At 41.5% G+C, this 23,428-nt stretch overlaps 1 protein-coding gene and 1 pseudogene across 3 annotated transcripts; both read right to left on the bottom strand.

The window, feature by feature from the left end:
- Nucleotides 1-344: 344 nt before the first annotated feature.
- On the bottom strand, nucleotides 345-23,029 carry ANAPC7 (anaphase promoting complex subunit 7). 3 transcript variants are annotated; one of them, XM_061169750.1, is made up of 11 exons: nucleotides 22,867-23,029; nucleotides 18,736-18,922; nucleotides 15,351-15,470; nucleotides 10,673-10,784; nucleotides 10,209-10,362; nucleotides 9,334-9,476; nucleotides 7,363-7,480; nucleotides 6,317-6,513; nucleotides 3,667-3,891; nucleotides 2,856-3,006; nucleotides 345-1,169 (listed from the first exon to the last, which is right to left on the bottom strand). In XM_061169750.1, the coding sequence occupies exons 1-11, from the start codon at nucleotides 22,965-22,967 to the stop codon at nucleotides 980-982; spliced, it is 1,698 nt and encodes a 565-aa protein (XP_061025733.1). In that variant the 5' UTR covers nucleotides 22,968-23,029; the 3' UTR covers nucleotides 345-979. The 3 variants fall into 3 exon arrangements, with proteins under 3 accessions (XP_061025733.1, XP_061025735.1, XP_061025734.1); XM_061169752.1 differs by having other exon boundaries at nucleotides 18,736-18,947; nucleotides 22,867-22,941; XM_061169751.1 differs by lacking the exon at nucleotides 345-1,169 and adding an exon at nucleotides 1,181-1,344.
- On the bottom strand, nucleotides 12,050-13,269 carry LOC133075436 (cold-inducible RNA-binding protein-like; annotated as a pseudogene).
- Nucleotides 23,030-23,428: the final 399 nt, after the last annotated feature.

Raw genomic sequence — 23,428 nt, 5'->3', positions numbered from 1 at the left:
GAATGAGCTCCCTGCTGACCCCACAACAGAATGCTGAAACCAGACACCGACCTCAGCGCCCCTGACAGAGACAGGCAGAATCAGTCTAAAATCTGGCCAAAGACTCTCCCCAGGAATTTACCAATCAAAAATGCAAATGGATGAACCAGCTCAGTGTTACCTGAGGTTCCCAATCCTCCCAGCTCCCAGCACTCTGAGAAAAAGGGAGTCTATTTATGGCAAATACTTCTAGAGCTGAATCAATGCACTGTAAATAAGAGACCAAAAAAAGAATCTATAAAGGGCTTCCATTCTGACCAACCCAACACCATTACTGTACAAAAAACAGTTTTATTAATTACCCCAACTGCGCCTCTGTTCATGCTCTAGGTCACACTTGTTTCTCAGATTCGGCCCAGGCTCACAGGCAAGTTATCAGATTAGCAAATAGGAAAACTGTTCTGCAAAACAGCAACTGTCAGCTTAAGGCATTACTAACATTGCAGAGGGAAGCAAGGTTACTAGGGAAGTTTGGACAACCCAGGATAATGATTTCTGGGACAGGAAACCCTCTCTGAAAGGGCCAGTCCATGCTGCTGCTGGGAGATGACACTCTTGCTCTGGGGAACAGGTCACTCCTTTAAACCCATCCACAACATCACAGACAAAACACTGTCTATTCCTCGAGCTTTCAGATTTAGAAGTTAGTTCTATAAAAAGCACTCTGTCCCAGAAGCCCCGACATGTCCACGGGCCTCTGAGCGCTCACTTGGTCCTCCCTGACTGGAGCAGAGGAGGATGGAGATATATGGAAGGTTGGTCAGGCTCAGTTTTTAAAAATGAAGTCACTACTAGAAATATGGAGCAAGGGGCAGAGACCCCTGCTGCAATCACATGCTGAATCATTGTCCTCCCAGAGAGCGGGCTCCTACAGGTTCCTTCAGTCCATGGAAGTGCTCAGAGCAGGGCAGGCCAGTGTGGCCACGGAGCTGTGCCTGCCTCACTGCATGCCGAACCACTGCTCCTGGTCAGCCCACTGGGCCGCCTCACTGTCGCTGCCCTCCAGGTCCCCTTCTTCCCCACTCCCTTCCATGTCGTCCACATCCTCCTCCTGAGTGGCATCCGTGGGACTCTCCTCCTTCTCCATCTTCTGCATCCCCTCTAGAGACTTCTGGTCATTGGGGTCCAAACTAGGGGACAACAAAACAAAGGAGAGGCCTGAATCTCTGCCTTGCTTCTTGCTGGCTGATGCGTCATCTCTCCCTGGCACAGCAGTGAAATGACCACCCAGTCACAGAGAAACTGCTAATGCCTGGCCTCTCCAAACAACTCCAGTTCCATAGGGAGGATCGAGGGAGTCCACCACTAGAAGCGAAAAAAGGCATCTTGTCCTAAGTTTTAGAATTCTTAATTTGAGTTTTCTCCATTTATTTCTTAAACCTTTTCACACTTAATACCCCTAGCATTCTGCCAGAGGAAGATACTAGATAACACAAATGAAAAAGCAAACAACCATTAACAGAAAAATTCAAATATAATTTAACAGTATTGGGTTTTTAAGTTACAAGTTTACAAAAAATACTTATTTTTCTGTGAGTAAAATTGTTCCATGTTCTTATGATATAATTAAACATATCAGCATTTCAGTAGTCAACCAAAATCATCATGCTTACCATGGAACAGATCTGTCAACTCCTAGGTTAGACCCCAGGACCCAAAGCTACCCCACCTGGGCATTTGACTGTAGCAGCTAAGAGTATTGTGCATGCCAAAACCCTCAAAGTTCAGAGGGTCCAGAACATTTATTTACTTGGTTCCTAAGCAATCTCTCCTCTTGCCTTTGTGACCATCACTGAGGCCAGCCGGTGTCCAATCTCTAGCAAATCCCGCCTCTATATTTTATTTTCACATTTGCTTCTGGGTTTCCAAAGAGCAAATGAAACCCATGTTGGAATCCTGTTCCTACTTATATAACTGTAGATTGATTGTAACATCTCCTATTCTCTGAAACCTTCCATACAGCTCTCACCCACACCCAGCGCTCCCCACCCTCTGCACTCCCACCTTGCCTTCTAGAGACTGCTTTGAAAGCACTTAGCACATGGTATCTATCAGTCTGCACATCTGAGACTGAGAGCTCCCGGAATCACAGCATCCCCAGTGGTTACTGAGATGCCAGGCACATGAGTGGTGCTTAACTGCTGAACAAGTAAATGGATGTGATCAGACTCGATTAAAGACAGGCCTCCACCATAACTTTATAGACACACAGACAACCCTCAAAGAAATCACTTCTGTATTAAGCAGTAAGAATACCACTATTTATTTAGTATTTACTATATACCAGGCACAGTGCTAAGAGCTTTACATGGAATAATCTTTTAATCCTCATTTAATCGTTTAATACCTAATAAGGTAGATATAGACAAGGAAATCTGTTAGTAACTTGTCCAAGATAACAGGTGGTAAAGGTAGTATTCTTCAGAGCTTAAGTTCTTAACTACTACAGTAGGTAGAAACATGGGAAAGTACTTACAATACGTTGATTGAAAAAGCAGAATATAAAATATATACTACGTATAACCCTATAAAAATACGTATATGTGTTGGCAAGGCCAGGAAGATGATCTACACAAATGAAAACAGATGTTATAGTGGTGTGGCTGGTTATGAGTGAAACAGTTCTTTAATGTTGTTAATATCACTTAAGGAAAAGAAGTTAGAAGTCATAAATTTACAAACAACTCTACCATTACTATTATTACTGTTTTCAACCGTGGGCACAAAGTGTGTGTGTTTCCAGAACTCTTGTTACATTGTTCCCTGCTTCCTCTACCCCTCAATGACCTTCCCCCCATGGGAGGCTAAGTGCCTACCTTAGTGCTATACTATACTGGTCCATTGCTTCCTGATACTCATTGACAGCTACAAGGAAATCTCCTAGGATCCGATGCAGGACACAGTCACTCTGATTAGCTAGTGCGTTGCGCAGCAAAGCAATTCCATCTTCATATTTCTGTTCTCTGCCTGGAAAGAAAAAGACCCTCATTTTCCTACTTACACAACATTTTGAAATATATTCCCATCGCAAGTCATATACACAAAACCAAAACAATGATCACAATCCAATATCTATTTATAGATGTCAAGACAACAGTGGTGTGGCAGGAAGTGAGAACAAGCTCGTTTGAATTCTTATTCCATTAGGAACTCTGCAGTTTGAGTTCTGATTTTTAAAAACTTACTCACGACCAAAGTTCATATAAAAAGCCAAAATGGATTTTATTTGCCAAACTACCCTAAACTCAGTTCATCATAAATCAGGACTTAAAAAACCAAGGCTAAAAGGGAAGTCATAAGAGAATCAAGATGGGTCAAAACAATTCAAATTGGTTAAAACCAGTTATATTCGGCCCAAATTAGTTCAGGACAAAGTGAGCTGAATAGGTACTAACCAAGTACACCTGGTTTGAGCCACTCCACAAAAGTCATTCACTGCCAATCCAAGCAGGTCTAAGCCAATTACGTTTGGTTGTGCTAAATATAAACCAATTCACATGGGCTCAGACCTACTGCAAAAGCACACACCTGTTTGGTCATCTGTAACCAACTGGGACTAGGGAATCCAACTGAGATGAGGTTTTACACAATTAGCTACGAACAGGGAAGTAAACAAGTTACACTTACTAAGCAGTTCCGCTTTTTTCACCACAGCCTTAATGTAGTCCGGCCTTTGAGTCAGGGCTTTATCTAATAAAGTTTTGGCTTTCTCCTGTGTCACTGGGTCTTCAAGACAAACGGTGGCTAAAAGGGTAAGGGTCTGTGCATTTGCTCCTAGAGTTTTGTAAACATTGTTAGCCATTACCATGGCTTCACGAATACTGTTGGAGGCTAAGTAACATTCGATGAGACCTGAAAAAATATAACACAAAATTCAACCACATTACCATTCCAAGCCAGCCATGCTTCCATTCTGACAGCCTTCCAAATTACAAACCTTCAAAGTTTCAAACAAAGGGCAGGCCAAGGGAAAACTCTGATGGTGAGATCAGACTGAAGGGTATGTTGATGGAACAGCTAAGAGGAGCTCTTCCCCAGAGCTCCTGACGGACGTGGAAAAAGTCTGTAGTGCAAAGGCACCTTCAGTTAGTGAAGGAAACAAACATGCACCAGTAAACCAAAGCATGTAGGCAGCCCAGCTGCATGTCAGAGGAACAAATGTGACACTACTCATTAATTGATACTGTGAAAGATGAGGTTTCCAACAAAACCCAAGGTTTTGCTGCCTCTTAACAAACTGTTAATTTCCAGCTGTGCTCAGTCACCTTTAGTCCTACATTTAAAGGGGAGGGCTCCTACAGTCCACAGCGAATGTCCAGCTCTAAAAACTAAAGGACCTAGGGAGCAACCTCAGGAGAAAGGAAGACCTTTTCATTTGAAACATAAACGTTATCTCAAGAAGCATTTGCTGAGGGTTTCCCTAAACTGGATGGAAAGGGCTTAATCAGATGGATCAAATACACTGAGATCGGCAGCTCCTGCCTCTTTCCATACCCACGGCAAGATGCTCCACGGGGACATTTCAAGTACAGTCAACTCTCAACTGTTCATGCCAAGGAACCAAAGAGAACAGAGGAGGTACTTTTTAGTCCAAAGCACTCATCAAAACAGAAAAACAGCTTAAACCCCAAACCCACACACTCCCTGGCAGATTTTCTCTGTATACTCCTCCACCCTAGTGGCATTTATAACATATGTGCACATTCTACCACACACTATGGTTACTTAACCAGAAATTACCTAACTCTTAAGGGCCACATGGTGGATTCAGAATATGGTGGTTGGTTGTAACTACCTACTGAATAGTTTTACTTTCCTGCTAAAGCCCCACTGGCAATTCAGAGGGAAATGTGAAGAATGCATTTCACTGATCCAGGGCCCCCACCAGTAAAGAAAGCTTGGTTGGCGGCTGCAAGAAGCACCAGAAGGCATAACCAAGTCACCCTGATCCAAATTTCCAAATTGTAGCTTGAGTGAAGGCATCCCATAAAGCCTCACTGGCCAACTGGGGAACAACTCTTAACTATCCTGTGTTCAACCACTCACTGTGGTAATGCAGTTAGCTGCATTCCTGGGCTCTTGTGAAACAGGCACACAGCAGACAGGAGTTAGCGTGATAAAAGCAGCTGGGAGGCTAGGGAAGTTACAGTTTCAGGATCAAGAATTTAATCTGAAACCAAAAGCTTGGTTTGCTGCAGTTTCTTAAGAACAAATCCACAACAGGCAAAGTTCTCTGGCTATCTAAGCAGATTTGTTCTTTACTCCAACTTCCAAATTTTATTTCTCAAATTTGAACTCATCTTCCTGTTAAGAGCAAATCACTCCTAGACTCCTGGGTTTATTTTTAAATTCTTATAAAAATATGCTTTGGAGGAACTGCATCTTGTAAGATCTATTTTAACGTCTCTGACTGAGTCACCAAATGCTGCTGAAGCTGGCACAGCTTTGAACTCCTAGGGGCAGTTCACACGAACTTAAAATAGTACATAACAAAACAAAATTTGACCCTGATCATGCCTACTCTAGAGGTCACAATGAACTGACCAGTTCCCACAACCAACACTGTCATATGGATACTGAGTTACCCTATGAGTAATATTTCTGGCCCAAGGTAAGACAACTGTAAAAAAGAATAAAGACAAGAACTTCCCTAGTGCTCCACTGGTTAAGACTCTGCGCTCCCAATGCAGGGGGCCCGGGTTCGATCCCTGGTCAGGGAACTAGATCCCGCATATGCTGCAACTAAAGATCCCGCACCCGGCAACTAAGACCTGGCACAGCCAAATACATAAATAAATATTAAAAAAAAGAAAAAAAAAAAGAATAAAGACGTACCAAGCAATTCAGCACAGTGCCAGCACAGAGAAACTCACATTAATGAGTGGGCCACGTTTGAGAAACAAAACAGGAAAAAAAACCAACCCAACTATACCCTAACCAAAAATCAGAAACAAAAAATGAGAAAAATGGATTGAAAGTATGGAGTGAAAAGTCCAGCCCTAAATGAATTTATAATGCCTAATGCAGTGGTTCCCAAATATGTCTGCACAATGGCATTACCTGTGATATTAAAAAAGTACTGATGCCTATATCCCAACAGCAAATATTCTGACTTAAACAGTACTGGAGTGACCTAGCATCAGGATTTTTCAGAGTTCCCCCAGAGGACTCCAATGTACAACAAACTTTGGAAACTGCTGGCCCAACAAAACCTTCCACCTGAGTGCTGTCGCCACATCTACAGATCCACACCATTCATCTATATTTTTTATCTTACCTTCATAACAATCTAAGCGACAAGGTGCAAGACGTATAGCCTCCCGAAAGTGAATTATTGCTTCTTGGACTCTGCCCATGTTTCTAAGTGCTGCTCCCTTAAGTAGCAAAGCTTGAACACTATTACTATTCAGCTGAATGGCCTTGGCTCCTAAATAGAGGGCTCGGGAGTAGCGTTTGCTATAGAAGCTATGACACCTGGAAGAAAAAACAACCAAAAGTTATCTGAGATAAGACCATAAAGAAACTTCTTCGAAAAGGAAAATCAAAGAAAAGGCCCTCTACGTGATCCTTACTACAAACCCCTTACAACTTTAGCCTAAGATATTAGTGAAAAAACAGAACAAGAATCTACTGAATATTTATTTTTAAGGGAGAAATCTTGATACGGTAGGGAAAAATTACAAAAAAGAACCTGATGGAGACTTCCCTGGGGGTCCAGTGGTTAAGAATCAGCCTTCCAATGCAGGGGACGTGGGTTCGATCCCTGGTTGGGGAACTAAGATCCCACATGCCGCGGGACAACTAAGCCCGCATGCTCTAGAGCCCACGCACCGCAACTACTGAGCCCACAGGCCGCAACTAGAGAAGCCCACACGCTGCAACGAAGAGCCCATGAGCTGCAACTAAGACCCGACACAGCCAAATAATAATAAAATTAAAAAAAAAAAGAACCTGACGATCTGGGTATGTTATCAGGTCAGAGACATTCAGAGAATTTGTAAAGCCAGGTTAATAGCAGCAGCACAGTTCCTGGCCTGCTCACTGATGGCTGCCCGTGTGCAGGTGCAGTGCTGAGCATGATGCATTCACTATCTCAGTAAACACCTACCCCATAAAGCAGGGGTATTACCCTCATTTTCCAAATGAGAAAACAGACTCAGAGAAGTAAATGATGTATCCAAAGTCACAGGCAGACCATGGTTTGAATCCAAGTCTGATTATCCGTTAAACCAGAGCTTTCAAATCTATATTCTATTGAGGAGGAACCACAATTTCCTAAAGAATCTACTAAAACTGGGGAGAAAAGGGAATGCATAAACATACCCAGAGACCACCCAGGGTTCTGCATGTTGATCAGAAATATTGAAAAGGCGGCAGCCAAGGTTCTCCACATCCTCCAGCCGCCCTTCTCGTGCCAGGAGGTAGCCATATACATCCATTCCTACAGAGGAAGAGGCTCATTAAACAAAGCAGCAGGGGTCTTTTCTGAAGGAGTTGTAACCTTCATCAGAGTCCACACTGAGGCCCCAGCTCCTGCAGGGTATGAGCCCTCTCCACCATCATGAGCTCCTCCCACCAGCATTCCCAGTTTCCTACAGAATGACTATTAAAAAGACAAAACACATCCAAAAGTTAAAAAAAAAAAAAGACAAAGGAGTAGAAGGACCTACCTCACAATTTGAAAGCCTGTTATTTTCAGGAACTATTTGTCCCTATATCCTGTGGCGTGATAATACAGCTATCCTAACACATAACCAAAAAAGGCATCAAATTAAGTTCTCTCTTCCAACAGGTCTAGACACAGTCAGGAGTACACACTTAATATGACGGTCTCAGAAAAAGTTAGCCTATTCTAGAAAAAGCATCTAGTTCCTTCTGGAGTCTAGTTCATTTAAGATCATCCCCCAGCCCTACCCCCCACCCCCCCATTCTCGCTCATGTTCTATTAAAAAAAGGCCCCAAGCTCGCTGTCACCCATCTCTTACCACCATTCCCCTCCATTCCTTAATATTCCTTCAGATTCCCAAGAAAATGCCTCTCAAACCAAGATTACTGCAACTCTCCCTGCTGGCCCCTGGACTCGGGTCTGAGCTTCTAACTCCAAGATGCTGACTACTGCCAGGCTAGTACTTCTAAAACATCATTTTCATCACGGGCACAGGCAGTTTGAAGAAGAGGAATAACACTGGGCAGGAGGGTACCTTGGGCAAACAAATTCATCTTTCTGGATCTGTTTCCCCATCTACATGCTTGTGAAGCTCCGCCCCGGCTCTGTCGACTCTACAAAACTGGGACTTCCCTGGTGGCACAGTGGTTAAGAATCCGCCTGCCAATGCAGGGGACACAGGTTCGAGCCCTGGTCCGGGAAGATCCCACATGCCGCGGAGCAACTAAGCCCATGTGCCGCAACTACCGAGCCTGCGTGCCACAACTACTGAAGCCTGTGCACCTAGAGCCCGTGCTCCATAAGAGAAGCCACCGCAATGAGAAGCCCGTGCACCACAACGAAGAGTAGCCCCCGCTCGCCACAACTAGAGAAAGCCTGTGCACAGCAACGAAGACCCAACACAACCAAAAATAAATAAATAAATTTATTCATTTATTAAAAGAAAAATAAAGAGTCTACAAAACTGTTTATTGTCACAAGGCCATGTTTTTCTGATGATCTTTTTTGGGCCTTTACAAGCAGACGTCAGCCTATCTACCCAACCTTATTTCCTACTATTCCTGTGCACATTACCCTTCACTCACTGCCACTCACCTAACAGCCATCCTTTGGAAGTCCCTGTGGCTTACCTCCTTCAGCAGCAATCTTCTTTTAAATCAATGATTTTTTTGTTGTTCACTTCTAATTACTTCCTTTAACCACCTGATCACTTCCTTAGTATCTGTTCACTTACTCCTTTTTAACTATATTTAAGGACACAGTAAAGCTAAATTCCCTAAAAGGATATACGGTTCTGGGGACGCCATCCAAATTCTCAGTCAGGCACATCATAAATCTGTAAATCATAAGGAAGGGCTATGATCCCTCCCCAAAGAAAAAAAGCCAAATAATGATCTGTGGGGAGATGACACTTGAATTCACGCAAAAACAACTGCTCAAAATGGAATTACCCAAGTGTCAGAGACATTGTCAAGACCTAAAAAAAAAAAAAGGTAAAAGGCTACTCTCATAAATTTTATAAAATATTTTTTGCAAAAAATTGTATCAGAAGATCATGTTACATCTTCTCCCTATCTTCTGATTTGCCCCTCTACAGCCACCTCCATCCTGCCCCAAGAATTACTTACCTTTTATCAGATAAGGATCCAACATCTGTGCCTGTTCAAACTTGAGGACAGAGTTTTTATTGTCTCCGGCTCTGAAGTACAGATCTGCTAAGCTTCCCAGTAGGTCCACGTTATCTCTCAATAAGGACTTTTTCTCTAGTGAACTTTAAGATATTAAACATTGAACCTTAAAATCTATTGTAAATCCTCTTAGTTGTTGAATCTGGGTGATGGGTATATGGGCACTATTTTCTTCTGTGTATGGACAAGATTTTTCACAAGGAAAGACTAAAAAAAAAGTGTAACTAGATTTTCTCATTCTGAGCTTTTAACTTAAAGTTATACAAGATTGGATAGTAAATACACAGAATAAAGCAGAAATCTCTCTCATTACCTAGAAACTTTCTGGTTGCAGTTTTTCAGAGGATAACATACACTATATGGTGTTAAATGTAATGTCATTCAAAGTGACAGCTACTTATTATTCAACCAAATGACTTTGTCTAACACAAACCCCACTCTGTTGTCCTTGGACTTTACCTGACTAGAAAGAAAAATCCCAGTCCTGAGGCAACCCAGGTCAGATGCTGCAATAAACTATGCTTCTGGGGCATCCAAAAAGATGTTCTTCCAGGTTCAAGTATGACACACTAAGGCCGTCTGTTTTGCAAAGGTTACTACTTTTGCAAGTACAGAGCTAAACTTGGTCCAGGTTTACATTTAACAGAGACTATTACATCTGGGACCATTCAGTACATTAACAGACTAACAAAGCCTAGGGACAACTGGCTGTAATACCAACAGATAAGCATCCATTTTTCTGTTTTGCTAATTTATATACATAAAAGCCCCATACAAGGGCCCCAGGAATACTGAATTAACTTCGTGGCTCTCACCAGATGGTATTGATTGCTCTCGAGTTGTCACCAATGTGCACAAAAGCATACGCTTTGATCCACACAGAGAGCCAATCTAAGTTAGGCAAGGTCTGGATCACGTTCATCGTCATTGATGCCACCTCTGCACCTTTTACAGAAAGGGACAGCAAACCTAATCCAACAGAAAGTAGGAGAAAGAAGGTGAGGCATAGCATCCTTCTTCTACAATGCAAAAAGCAATAGGCTACCCTTTCCCTAGGTTATAAGGCAACCCTTTCCCTATTCTAAGCAAGATGGATATGACAGAACAAGTGCAGTATTTCTTGATCAGTGAAAGAATGCACGGCAATAGTAACCTATTGACTCACTCTCTGGAGGTGCGGCATGGGCAACTTTAAAAAAAATAAAGTTATTCTAATGTACAGCCAAGATTATCTTAGAGAGTAAACACTCCATGAAAATAGGGAGAGGATGACCTGTACCTAGAATGGCATCAAGGGCTAATGGGCACTGCCTCAGCACTTCCTTATAGCTGGTGACTGAAGGTCGCTCCTGACCGGCCTTCTTGTACAGGTTTGCCAGCATCATGTTTATCTGTAATGAAAAGAAAGGACAATAAGGTAAGTATATATTTAAAAACAAAATCTCACCATCAATAAGTCCTGATTTTTATTATCAGCTATTCTACTTTTTACTGGAAAATCTACCCAAAGCCGTGTGGAAATAAAGCCCAACCCCATTCTTCAAACCAAAGAGGAAATTACTACTTTGCTTTTCCTATGTCCTCCCATTTCCCCCCAAATTCCTCTCACTTACCCAGCCAAAAGGTCCAAAAATATCTGGACCAAAGATGCTGCCTCTGGAAATGGAAGTAACATTCATTTGAGAAATGTTACAGAATTCTAATTACCTTGATTTTTAAGACAGAAGATGAACTACCCTAAAAATGCTTGTTTACATATTTTATTTTTTAAGTTTACATATTCTAAATGCAATTAATATCACAGCATGAGAAAGTGAGGAATTCTTAACACAGCTAATTAAAAAAGATCAGATGAATTTTCCTCAAAAAGGAAATGACAGATACAGAAGTAAAACACTTGGCTTCTCTCTGACAATTGGTCTAGCAGCTAGACTCTAGCCTTTCTAATGCTTAAAGCTTTGACCCACAGGTACTGTCTGACTGATCAAAGTAATGCTACAAAAATCAAACTCTAACTGACCTCTAGAGGTGATGATGATCCTGAGATTAGTTACACTATTTAAATCTAGTGAATGCATTTTTAGCACAATTCAAATATGTAACTCAGAAAAGCTCTAGTTAAAAAAAAAAAAAAAAGATAAAGAAAAACCCTTCCTAAAAATGCAACAGGGAAAATTTGAGAATACCTAAAAGTTCCAAAGAATATAGAAGTTACAGGGAAGGGATATATATTCTCAATAGTACAAAGAGAAAAACACAATTTTCCAATTTAAAATTAATAGATATTAAATAGAACACATTGTTTGCCAGATCATTAACCTAAGGAAGCAGTCAACATGAGGGCACAAAAGAAAAAAAAAAGCCAATCCCCAATCTCCTCAATTATCTGTAGCTTGGTATGCCAGACACTTACTAAAAATTACTCTGAAGATGAAGAACATCAACATCTGTTCCAATTATGAACTCACAGTATATAAAAATCTAGTATGTCATTAATCCATACTGATTCAAACAATGAAATAATGGAATACTAGAAATAAAATTTTTTTTTTTTTCATTCAGATGGTCTTTTAATCAGCTTCGTGAAGCCAAAGAAAACTGCGTATAAGAATTCCTTCACCCTTTCAGATACAACATTGATGGGATATGTGTACGTCTTCCGGTAAAAAAGGACAATATAAATACACATTTTCAAGAACCTCTCAGGGATGTCTGCAAGTCTACTGTGGGTCCCACAGGACAGGTGGACGCCCGGGCCGGGCCAGGGCAGCCCGGGTGCTCTGCTGCCACCCGCACGGTTCTACCACGCTACACTCAGAAACGTGACACCGAGTTGGAAAAAAGCTACAACTTGCTCAGCTTCGGACAAACAGCAGATTCAGAGCCTGTTCAATCTCAAAGAGAAGTGACTCGGGGCACCCAACTTCACAGGGCCGACCCCAATGAAAAGAAAAAGAAAAAAAGCAACACAACCGAAAACAAAAAACAAAACTCTCACAACCCCTGGTGATTTTCTAAAAAAAAAACTCTTGGCTCACGGTAAAAAGGTAAAAGTAAAACTGGAAGTGCTCTTCAAAACGTTTTTAAGACTCTTAAGAACGGACAGCGCTTCCTTAAAAAGCAAAGTGTAGTAACAAGGCCATCTGGGGGCCAGAAGCAGTCAGGCTGTGTTTGACAAGATCAGAACCAGTAAGACTACAAAAGTGGGTACAAGGAGGTGTGATCACTACACATAAACGATTCAGCGGAGCTCCCAAAATCTTTAAATATACGGCCACTCGAAGGACGATCTTGAGCAGGAATGATTTTTACTCGTTGTGCGTGGCGTAACTGTCGTAGCTGTCTCTGTAGGACCCGCCCGAGCTCCAGTCACCGCAGCTGCCACCCTGACTCCGGCTGCTGTAGTAGTCTCTGGAGCCTCCATAGCCCCCACTCCTGGACTCGAACTGGCTCCCCCTGTAGCCGCGGTCCCCTCCTCCTCTGGAGAACCCACGGCCCCGGCCTCGGCCCTGGCCCTCGGCAGAGCCACCTCGGTACCCGTGGGATCAGTTATCAGACGACTTGCCAGCCTGGTCGACCCGGATCTGCCGCCCATCCACAGACTTCCCGTTCATGGCCATCATGGCGTCCTTGGCATCGTCGATGTTCTCAAAGGTGACAAACCCAAAGCCCCTCAATCGCTGGGTCTCCGTCTTTCACGACCACCACTTCTGAGATCTGTCCATATTTTGAGAAGACCTGCTCCAGTGACTGCTCGTTGGTGTCAAAACTCAGCCTTCCGACGAAAAGCTTGCCTTCATGTGATGCCATGGCGGCCACTGAGTCGGGCAGGTCTCTGATGCAGGCGGGAAGACGGCACAGCACAACGACCCGAGCTCCTAACACACGAAGTGACTCAAAACTATTTTTTATTTGGCCTCAGATTTTCCATTTTAGGCTATGTTGAAATGCAAAAAAAAGGTACTTAAAGGAAAACTCCAGTACTGGTGTCAATACTTGAAAATAATAAAAGAATTAAATTTAATATCCTTTCTTGATTAGCAAACTATGACGGATGGACCATCTGTCTCAACAAATATTAAAATTCCCTTTAAACTACCTGACACTTTGAAAGAGTGAGTTTTGAGTACTACCTAGTAGGAAAGTCAATTCTTTTTAAAACAGATCCTTACTTGGGGGCATCATTAAAGCCACAGTCTACCAGTTATAAACACAAGCAGTCATCGTGTTCTAAAAACTGAGTGAGAAATTGTTTGTTGGTATGTTTCTCTTAAAAGTTGAAGATTTTCCAAGATATAATAATTTCACACTGGAATTTTCCTTTAAAATTGTGAAAGAATGTGTGGCGGTGTTTACCACACATTAACAGACGTTCATTTTGACTCACTTCCTTGTCCTTTACACAGACTGAGAAGCCAGTTAACTCCCTAACGGACAAGAAAGAAAAACTGTAAATATTCTAGGTTTATGTGTGAGGCACACATCTTTGCTTGCTCCTGGCTCTACAGAACAACAGCTCTACAGAATGAAGAATGAAAGATATGTACTCCTAACATATGTGGACTCCTCTGGTCTCTCCTGAAATGATGGCTGTAAACACCAAAGTGCTAGATACAAAGCTCAGCTTCTTTGCCATTACTCATTTTAAAAAATGTCCCTGAACTCCCTCAAGTCATCAAGAAAGAAATTATGGTACATTTCCAATAAGATAAGGAATAGGTACCATGCAAAGTTTATAATCAAAACAGCATTTTCCAAAAGAAGACACTCTTCATATATACAAAAAAATTATTCTTGGAGTAAGACTTTCATAGCGTACCAGAACATAATTTAGTATATAGCGCCCAGCTTATTATAAGACAAGTTAATCTATAATACTCTTACAAATGTTTTTAATAACAGTTATCACCATAAAATATACTGAGGAAATAGCTTACTTTTTAAAATTTAGAAAATATTAAATAAATCCTCAACATCAGGAGATGCTTCAACATGTTCTCATAAAGTTTGATTATTTACTTTTAAAACTCAGTAACACCTGGGTGAAAAAACACTAACTAAATACACCAGGTCCCTACTGGTTATGATTCCTTTTCTTTTAAGGGCAGGAAGATGTACATAGACATCATACCTATAAAATTCCTTATTGTTAAGCACACACTGCACAGAACAGTTTTTCAATGAAGTGAGGACGGGAGGTGACATGAGAGTATGAAGAATATTAAATACTGATGTGAATTTACGCCTAAGATTTTCATTGTTTTTCTAAACTGGACTTCAAAAAAACCTGTAATCAGAGATGCCCAATATAATACTCCTTATAGAATAGTACTTTTAAAAAGTATTCTCACATACATGAACTTAATTTATACCAGAGAAAGTATCATTATCCTCAGTAAGAAAAAAAAAAGTAAAGCCAGATTTTTAACTTGTGCCAAGTTCACACTGCACACAGCTTGAATGCCCTAAACTCAGACAAGACACCAGAACTTTTGATTTCAGTTGAAGGTGTTCTATACACTATAATATGTTGACAAATCAAACACAAATACTATCCTACACACAAATAAGTACAAAAGGATCTTGTAGTCTTAATTCTGAAAATGAAAGGAATACACATTATCAAATGGGTATACCTATAGAATGCAAAAAATGAGGTTCTAAAAAGTATTGTTGCTACCTGGAAGTATATGGCAAATCATCTTTCCTACAATAAGAAACACCAAAAAATAAACACATGTAATATTATTCTCCAGCTACCACTTTCATTAGCTGAATTTTCAGGGTCTCATAAGAAAGTCACTCCTCCATCTCTCTAAACAGGGAGAACAGGGGAACAAAGTGGGAATTAGAGACAAGGATAAAATGTTCAGATGGAGTCCCTGAAAACAGGGCAGAAGAGGGTTGGAAGGACTGGGGAAGAGAAAAATATGTAACAAGTTGTTAATTCAACTTACTTTGGGAGTTCTTTGTCTTGAAGGGATCCCATCAAGAATAGCAATGGCATCTTTATCTTGTTTTAGCATTGTATAACATTCAGCCATTTTGTATTTTACTTCAATTTCAGATGGAAGACACTTAAGAGGAAATGAAAACATCTCTTCAAAATATTACTTCAACAGTATAGCAGTTCTTCAAAACGTTAAACATAATTACCATATGACCCAGCAATTCCGCTTTTATGTATACAGCCAAGAGAACTGAAAACATGTCCACACAAAAACCTGCACACAAATGTTCACAGCAGCATTAATAATAGATAAAAAGTGGAAACAGGGCTTCCCTGGTGGCGCAGTGGTTAAGAATCCACCTGTCAATGCTGGGGACATGGGTTCGAGCCCTGGTCCAGGAAGATTCCACATGCTGCAGAGCAACTAAGCCCATGCTCCACAACTACTGAGCCTGCGCTCTAGAGTCCACGAGCCACAACTACTGATCCCATGCGCCTAGAGCCCAGGCTCTGCAACAAGAGAAGTCACAGCAACAAGAAGCCCACGCACCGCAACGAAGAGTAGCCCCCGCTCACCGCAACTAGAGAAAGCCACGTGCGGCAACGAAGACCCAACGCAGCCAAATAAAAATTAATTAATTAATTATTTTAAAAAGTGGAAACAACCCAAATGCCCAACAACTAATGAATAGTTAAAATATGGCATATCCATACAATGGAATATTATTCTGCAATAAAAAGGAATAAAGAACTGATTCTTTATTCCATGCTGTAACATGGATCACCCTTGAAACCATTATGCTAAGTAAAAGAAGCCAGCCACAAAAGGCCACATATTGCACAATTCCATTCATATAAAATGTCCAGAATAGGTAAATTCACAGAGGCAGAAAGGTTAGTGATTCCCTGGGGCTGGGGAGATAAAGGGCACAAGGTTTTTCTAGGGTGATGAAAATATTCTGGAATTAGACAGTACTGATGGTTGTACAATTCTGTGAATACACTAAAACCCACTGAATTATGAACTTTATGTTGTGAATTGTATGTCAACTTTTTAAAAGACTCTTTAAAGATTAAATGTATTTAATTCACATGGAAGGTTCAGCATGGCGTTAAGCATACAGAGTGCTCAAAAACAGTTAACTACTGGCCTTCCCTGGTGGCGCGGTGGTTAAGAATCTGCCTGCCAATGCAGGGGACACGGGGTCGAGCCCTGGTCCGGAAAGATCCCACATGCCGTGGAGCAACTAAGCCCATGTGCCACAACTACTGAGTCTGCGCTCTAGAGCCCGTGAGCCACAACTATTAAGGCTGCGAGCCACAACTACTGAAGCCCGCATGCCTAGAGCCCGTGCTCTGCAACGAGAAGCCACCGCAAATGAGAAGCCTGCTCACCGCAACAAAGAGTAGCCCCCACTCGCCGCAACTAGAGAAAGCCCGCGCACAGCAACAAAGACCCAACAAAGCCAAAAATAAATAAATAAAATAAATAAATTTATTAAAAAAAAAAAGTTAACTACTTCTATGAATGATCCTGTGTCGATAATACACATGACTTCCATTCAGTGTCAGAAAACAGAAGTCCGGCAATCAGCTCTTTAATAACAAAAACAAAGGTTCTGGGCTTCCCTGGTGCCACAGTGGTTAAGAATCCGCCTGCCAATGCAGGGGACACGGGTTCGAACCCTGATTCGGGAAGACCCCACATGCCGTGGAGCAACTAAGCCCATGCGTCACAACTACTGAGCCTTCGCTCTGGAGCCCGCGAGCCACAACTGCTGAAGCCCGTGCACCTGGAGCCCGAGGAGAAGCCCGCGCACCGCAACGAAGAGTAGCCCCTGCTCACTGCAACTAGAGGAAGCCCGCACGCAGCAACGAAGACCCAACGCTGCCAAAAATAAATAAAAATTAAATAAATTTTAAAAAAAAAGCTTCATTTAAAAAAAGAACAAAAACAAAGGTTCTACATAAAAAGAAAGAAAACAAGAGGAAGATGTACAGGCTTTAAAAGAAAGCAACAATATTACTTTGTATCTTTTTTTAATGTGGAAAAATACAGAACACAACTCATAATTTCACTTCACAGTTCATTCTACTGACATTCCTTTTAAATATAAGTTGCATGTATAATTTAAATGTAAAGACAGATTCAAACTGAAAAGTCAAAGTTCCCCTCTCCCTAAAGCCTCCCATTAAATGTATTTCCTTCACGCACACAGAAAATTTTTCATGTATATTAACCATATATATTTTAGGCATATACCAGGATATACTTATATAACTATAAACTATCCCCTTTAGGGAATTCCCTGGCAGTTCAGTGGTTAGAACTCCGTGCTTTCACTGCCCAGGGCCAGGGAGGGCCCGGGTTCAATCCCTGGTCCCGCAAGCTGTGCGGTGTGGCCAAAAAATAAAAATAAAATAAACAAACTATCCCCTTTAAACAAAAAGAGTAGTGAACACACTGCTTCAAACCTTATTTTCTTTACTAATATACACAGTGTTTTCCACATCAGCACATACACCTCTATATTTCATTTCTTCAATATTTCCATCACAGTCCATCCTAGGGCTATATTATAATTTAACTAGACCCTACTGATAAACACTTTTGCTTCCAGTTTCTTACCATTATAAACAATACTACAATAAGCAGCCTTAATTATATACCCTTGTAAACCTTTTGTGAATCTACTTTTAGGATTAATTTCTAGGAATAGGATGACTGTCGAATGGTGAAATTATAATTTTTTACCCTTCATTTATTTAACTAATTATCAAACAACCAAAACTAGTAGGAATTCATAAGATTATTTTGTATAAATTTCCCCAGGTACTCACTATCCTAAAAACGGAGTTACATTTTAAGAGTGTACTTTCATTAAAATTATTAAAAACACTTTAGATTTTGAGTTCTGTTTGTATAAAAGGGAGGAACAGGGACTTCCCTGGCGGTCCAGTGGTTAAGACTCCGCGCTTCTAACGCAGGGGGCGCAGGTTCAATCCCTGGTTGCGAAACTAAGATCCCACGTGCCATGTGGTGCGGCCAATAAATAAATAAATAATAAAATAAAAGGAAGGAACAATGAATGGCTTTGGTTAGAGCCTAGATAATTCTATTTAATTTTTAAACTAATTAATTTAAAATTTAATTCTATTTTTAGATTCATCCATAGAGTGAACTTTGCTTCTAGCCCTTAGTGCTCGGTTGGATGCATTCTTGCATCTAAGTGGTTTTTCATCTTTGTTTCTCCAGTCAGCTCCCCTTTAAAGTTACTTTTTATTTTACTTCTTCTACATCTAATCAGCAGTCTTTCAAATTCCTTCAGTGTCTCTTGCTCTCAAAACAACCCAACCAACCAAAAACACATCACACATCTATCTCCAATTACCTGACTTTGTGGAGTGGATGCAGAATTTCCAGTTGAAGGTCTCACTTTTGAAGTTTTACTTAAGGCTTTCTTCTGCTGTAAAGCCATAGTATACTTACTCACAGCATTCCGATATTCCTTATCGTGAAAGAGAGAATCTGCATGATACACCAAAAGCTGGTACTTCTGAGATGGGGAGAATAACTCACTAGAAAACAAAGAAAGTATACCCCCTACATGGGTTGTTTTGAAATGTTAGAAAGAACGCTCTCCTTAGTGTCTATATAAGCCTAATACAAAGCCTTGTGTTGACAGTTTACAAAAAAGTAAATTTACCTTAAGTGCTAGTCCCCCAAAAAAGAGGCAAGAGTCATACTTCATGTCAGTATGGTCAACACATGTAGGAAATTGCCTTAAATTGTTCTCTTTACTATAAAAACAATGCTACATCTAAATCAAATTCAGTAATACAGAGATATACAAGAGAAATGTAATACAGTTGACCCTTGAACAAACCAGGTTTGAATTACAAGGGTCCACCTATATGTACAGATTTTTTTTCAATAGCACACACTACAGTACTACACCACCCTTGGTTGAATCCGTGTATGCAGAACTGCAGATATGGAGGAAATGCATATATAAAGGGCCAACTATAACTTATACGTGGATTTTTGACTGTGGGGAGGGCTGGCACCCCCTCCCCTCCCTTGAAAGTTGTTCAAGGGTCAACTGTGTATCTTTTCCTCCCCTTCTTTAACCCAAGCCCTCTTAACTGAAGAGTCTGATGTATATCCATAACTCTCATATTAACATCAATTTTTAGGGTAATACAGACAAAAGAGAGCAATCATGACTTAACTAATTATTACTAAATATTACCAAAGAAGGGTTAAAGAACCTGGAAAAGAGAAACTCACCACTCTGAATCCTTTTTAGCTAAGTGCTGAACAAAAAGAGGTTTGGAGGGTACTTAAAACTCTTCAAATACTGAAAAAAGTGGGAATACTAAAATACTGAAGTATGGGAATAGACTAGGATAAGCCAGTGGGACAGAGTGGAACAGAATGAGAGAGGATTAGCCTTATTTGATGAAAGGTTTTTTTTTTTTTTTACATACAGAAGTAAACTTCACTAACAGAAGAATTTTTACTTCCTTGAGTCTCAGGGGTTTAAGGACAGCGTAACGGAACCAATACATTTCAGAACCTTTTCTTTAACCTTGAATATTGCTCACAAGTGTTATAAGTGCCTAGGACTGGCCACCAATCTTAATGGGAAACTCGTATTTTTAATCTCCAATCCCATCCTTCCCCCAGTTAGAGTTTACACTTTTTCATTGACAGGGAAAAGCTACAGCCACTTAAAATGAAAGAACAGAGTCAAAGAACTCTGTAGATGGTTAACTGCTCAGCAAATGAAGGATACTCAAGAACAGGTACCATAGATTAGTAGTTGCCAGGGGCTGGGGCAAGTGGAATTGGTAAGTGACTACTAATACATTTGGGGTTTCTTTTGGAGGTAATGCAAATGTTTTGGAATAGACAGTGGTGACAGTTGTACAACTCTGTGAATGTACTTAAAACCACAGAAATGTATTCTTTAAAAGGGTGAATCTGATGGTATGTGAGTTTTATCTTAGTAAAAAAATAATTTAAAAAAAAGGATAGGTAGGCTAAACACTGGATATAAAGTTACAAAAGAAAGTCAAGGACTGAAAGGTACAGTCCAGATAGTTGAGATCTCTTCCAACTCTGAGATTCTATATATTTAGTGAGAAATAAGATGTGAAAGAAAATAGTTGATTTGATAGAAATACTACACTCAGAGAAAGGATTCAGATGTTTATATTTTGTAACATACATGCCTACTTATGCATGCATAAGTTATCTCTGAAATGATACATGAAAAACTGTTAAGTTGTTGCCTCTGGAGAAGGGAAATAGTGGGGTGAGGTTCAAGACTCAGGGGCAGACACTTATCTGCATACCCCTTCAGTACTGTTTGATTTTTTTTGTGGTGTGTATTGGCAATTAAGAAATGTTAAAATATAAATGATAAAGGTCAGAATTTAAACACCTCCTGAAGCGAGGAAGGAAACTGCCAGTTTAGCCTAATATAAAGAAGAACAGGCCAAGTCTAATCAAAGGACCAAACTCCTTCTAACTATCCTGTAACATCTTCAAGAACCAAGAATAATGACTAACTGGTGCATAAATTCCCAATGGTAGACACTGTATGCTTTGACAAATCACTCAGAACCAGGTGAAAGGCTCCAGAATAAACAAAGAAGGCCGACAGAGACCAGGGCTCCTCACTGTCAACACTAAGTGGATGGTGGTAAAATGATGGGTCTCCCGTAGTGAGGTCCAAAAGCACTAATGGAAATGAAATAGGTAGCAACAGCTGCAACGCCCTTAAGTGGCCCAGACAGCTTCCAGATCAGGCCAAATGCAAATGGGTCCACCCTGAGTAGAAGATTACAATGCCATTTTGACGCAGTAGACTGTGGTGGGTCAGAATGGAGACTTTGGAGTCAGAAGGACCAAAATCCAGACATTGTGGCTCTTCCACTTACTAGGTGTGAACTTGAACACGGTATTTCACCTTCCTGAGGTTGCACGTATTTCCTTAGCACCTTCAATAAACATCTGAGTGCTTACTGCACACAGGCACTGTGCTGATTTCATTAGGTGTTAAGTGATGAAGAATAGATCTTAAAAGTTCCCATCACAGGAAAAACATTTTTCTGTAACTATGTGAGATGACAGATGTTAGCCAGACTTACTATGATGATCATTTCACAATACAGACAAATATCGAATCATTATGTTGTACACCTGACACTAGTATGTCAATTATATCTTGGTTAAAAAAAAAAAGGTGATGTAGAATATAAAACAGGGCAAAGAGACAAAATGGTGAGGGTAAGGGACAATTCTGGTGGCCAGACAAGAGTTTTCTAGGAGGGAGACTGTCATACAGAGTGAAGTAAGTCAGAAAGAGAAAAATATCGTGTTTTAACGCATATATGTGGAACCTAGAAAAATGGTACAGATGAACCGGTTTGCAGGGCAGAAAGTGAGACACATATGTAGAGAACAAACGTATGGACGCCAAGGGGGGAAAGTGGCGGGGTGTGGGATGAATTGGGAGATTGGGATTGACATATATACACTAATATGTATAAAACAGATAACTAATAAGAATCTGCTGTATTAAAAAATAAAATTAAATTTAAAAAAAAGAAGAGTTCTCTAGGAGGGATATCTGAGCTGAAACCTAAATGAGGAGGCAGCTCTGAGGCGAGGACTCCAAGCAGAACCGCAAATGCAAAAGCCCTGAGTTGAGAACGAGCTTGGTGTGTTCAAGTAACAGAAAGAATAGCCAGGGAAGCTGGAGCACAGAGTGAGAGAGAGAGATGTTTAGCCTCGTAGGCCGTGGGAAGGAACTTTAATTTAACCACAAGGGAGAAATGTAAGCACAGGGGCGACATGCACTCAAGGCTGGAAATAGCCCTGTGCTTCATCCGCAATAAGACTCCATAAGCGGCAGCTTTGGAAACATGAAAAGGGCACTGCGAGTCCTTAAAAAGGCGCCACTCTCACCCATCAAGGAAGTCTCCCGTTTTCAGGTGTTTGCAGGGACGAGAAAGTAAACCCTACTGACACACCAAGGGAAAAAATCAATCTCAAATGCAGGACAAGGATCTAAAACCAGGGGATTGGGCTTCTTTGAGCCTCGGCGAGCGAGAAAACGTTCTTCGGGAAGGAGCTGGGAAGGGATGAGTCAGCCCAGCGATGTGACAGTCGCTATGCCCGGCGACAAGTTCCTCAGGAAAACCTCTGCTCCCAACTTTCGGGAAACCCTCGCCAGGGTGGTCCTCACAGCCCCCGCCTTCCGTTTCTCGAAGCAGCCGCTCGCCGCATCCCCCGCAGAGAGCGCATTCCAGCGCCCGGCACAACGCGGGGACCCAGTGAACTCAACTTCGTTCCTAAGTCGGCTCCGCCCAACGAGGCCCTCGCTGACCTCGGAACCTCAGCTGGGGCCCGCAGCCGCTCCTTCCCGCCAATCCCCAGGTCCCCTCAGCCCCTGCTCCCAAACCGGCGCCGCTTTCTCCTCAGCCCCAGGCCGCTCCCCGCCTCAACTCACGGGTTGTTATTACTCATTGTAAGTAACAAGCTGCTGAGGAGCCGCACGTTGGAGTGCAGCCCCGCTGCCGCCATGTCTCGCAAGTGGTCTATCACATTCATTCTGCCCAGCAAGGCCGCCGCGACACCAGCCCGAAAAGCCGGTTGAAGCTCCTTCGGGAAGACTCCAAAATGGCCGCCTCGCCAGGGTCCATCGGGTCTACACGCGGCACCGCCCCCAGGATAATAGGCAGCTACCGAAATGCCTGAGAAAAACGAAAACAAAAACAACCCTCTCAGTTCCTTCCCCGCCAAGCCCCCTGTGAGGTGGTACGAGTTGGTTTGGGGTGTGGGGGGGTTGTTTTTAGCAAAAGTTACATCATCATTCTAAGCTGCAAACTTTATGGAGGGCTTACAATGGGCTGCGGACAAAAGGCAACCAGGACGAATGCATGCCCAATTGAAATGAGTCTGAGAGGACTGTCAGAAATTAATAAAAATGTATTGACATTTATCATAAATAAAAGTTAATATACTAGTAGGATGCGGGGGGAAAAAAATCCCCGACAGCTGGAATTAGATAT

This window comes from Eubalaena glacialis, chromosome 15, assembly GCF_028564815.1.
Source record: "Eubalaena glacialis isolate mEubGla1 chromosome 15, mEubGla1.1.hap2.+ XY, whole genome shotgun sequence".
Classification (NCBI taxonomy): Eukaryota; Metazoa; Chordata; class Mammalia; order Artiodactyla; family Balaenidae; genus Eubalaena; species Eubalaena glacialis.
Note: the sequence above shows the minus strand (reverse complement) of the source record. Positions and strands in the feature narration are given on the sequence as shown.

Excerpts from the sequence above, each read along its gene's own strand:
- ANAPC7 (XM_061169750.1), bottom strand. The coding sequence starts at position 22,967 with ATGAATGTGATAGACCACTTGCGAGACATGGCGGCAGCGGGGCTGCAC. Across the intron at positions 15,471-18,735 it reads CATCCACTCCACAAAGTCAG|TGTCTTCCATCTGAAATTGA; the intron begins GTAATTGGAGAT and ends TTTCCTCTTAAG. Across the intron at positions 9,477-10,208 it reads AGAGCAATCAATACCATCTG|TTCACTAGAGAAAAAGTCCT; the intron begins GTGAGAGCCACG and ends AATATCTTAAAG.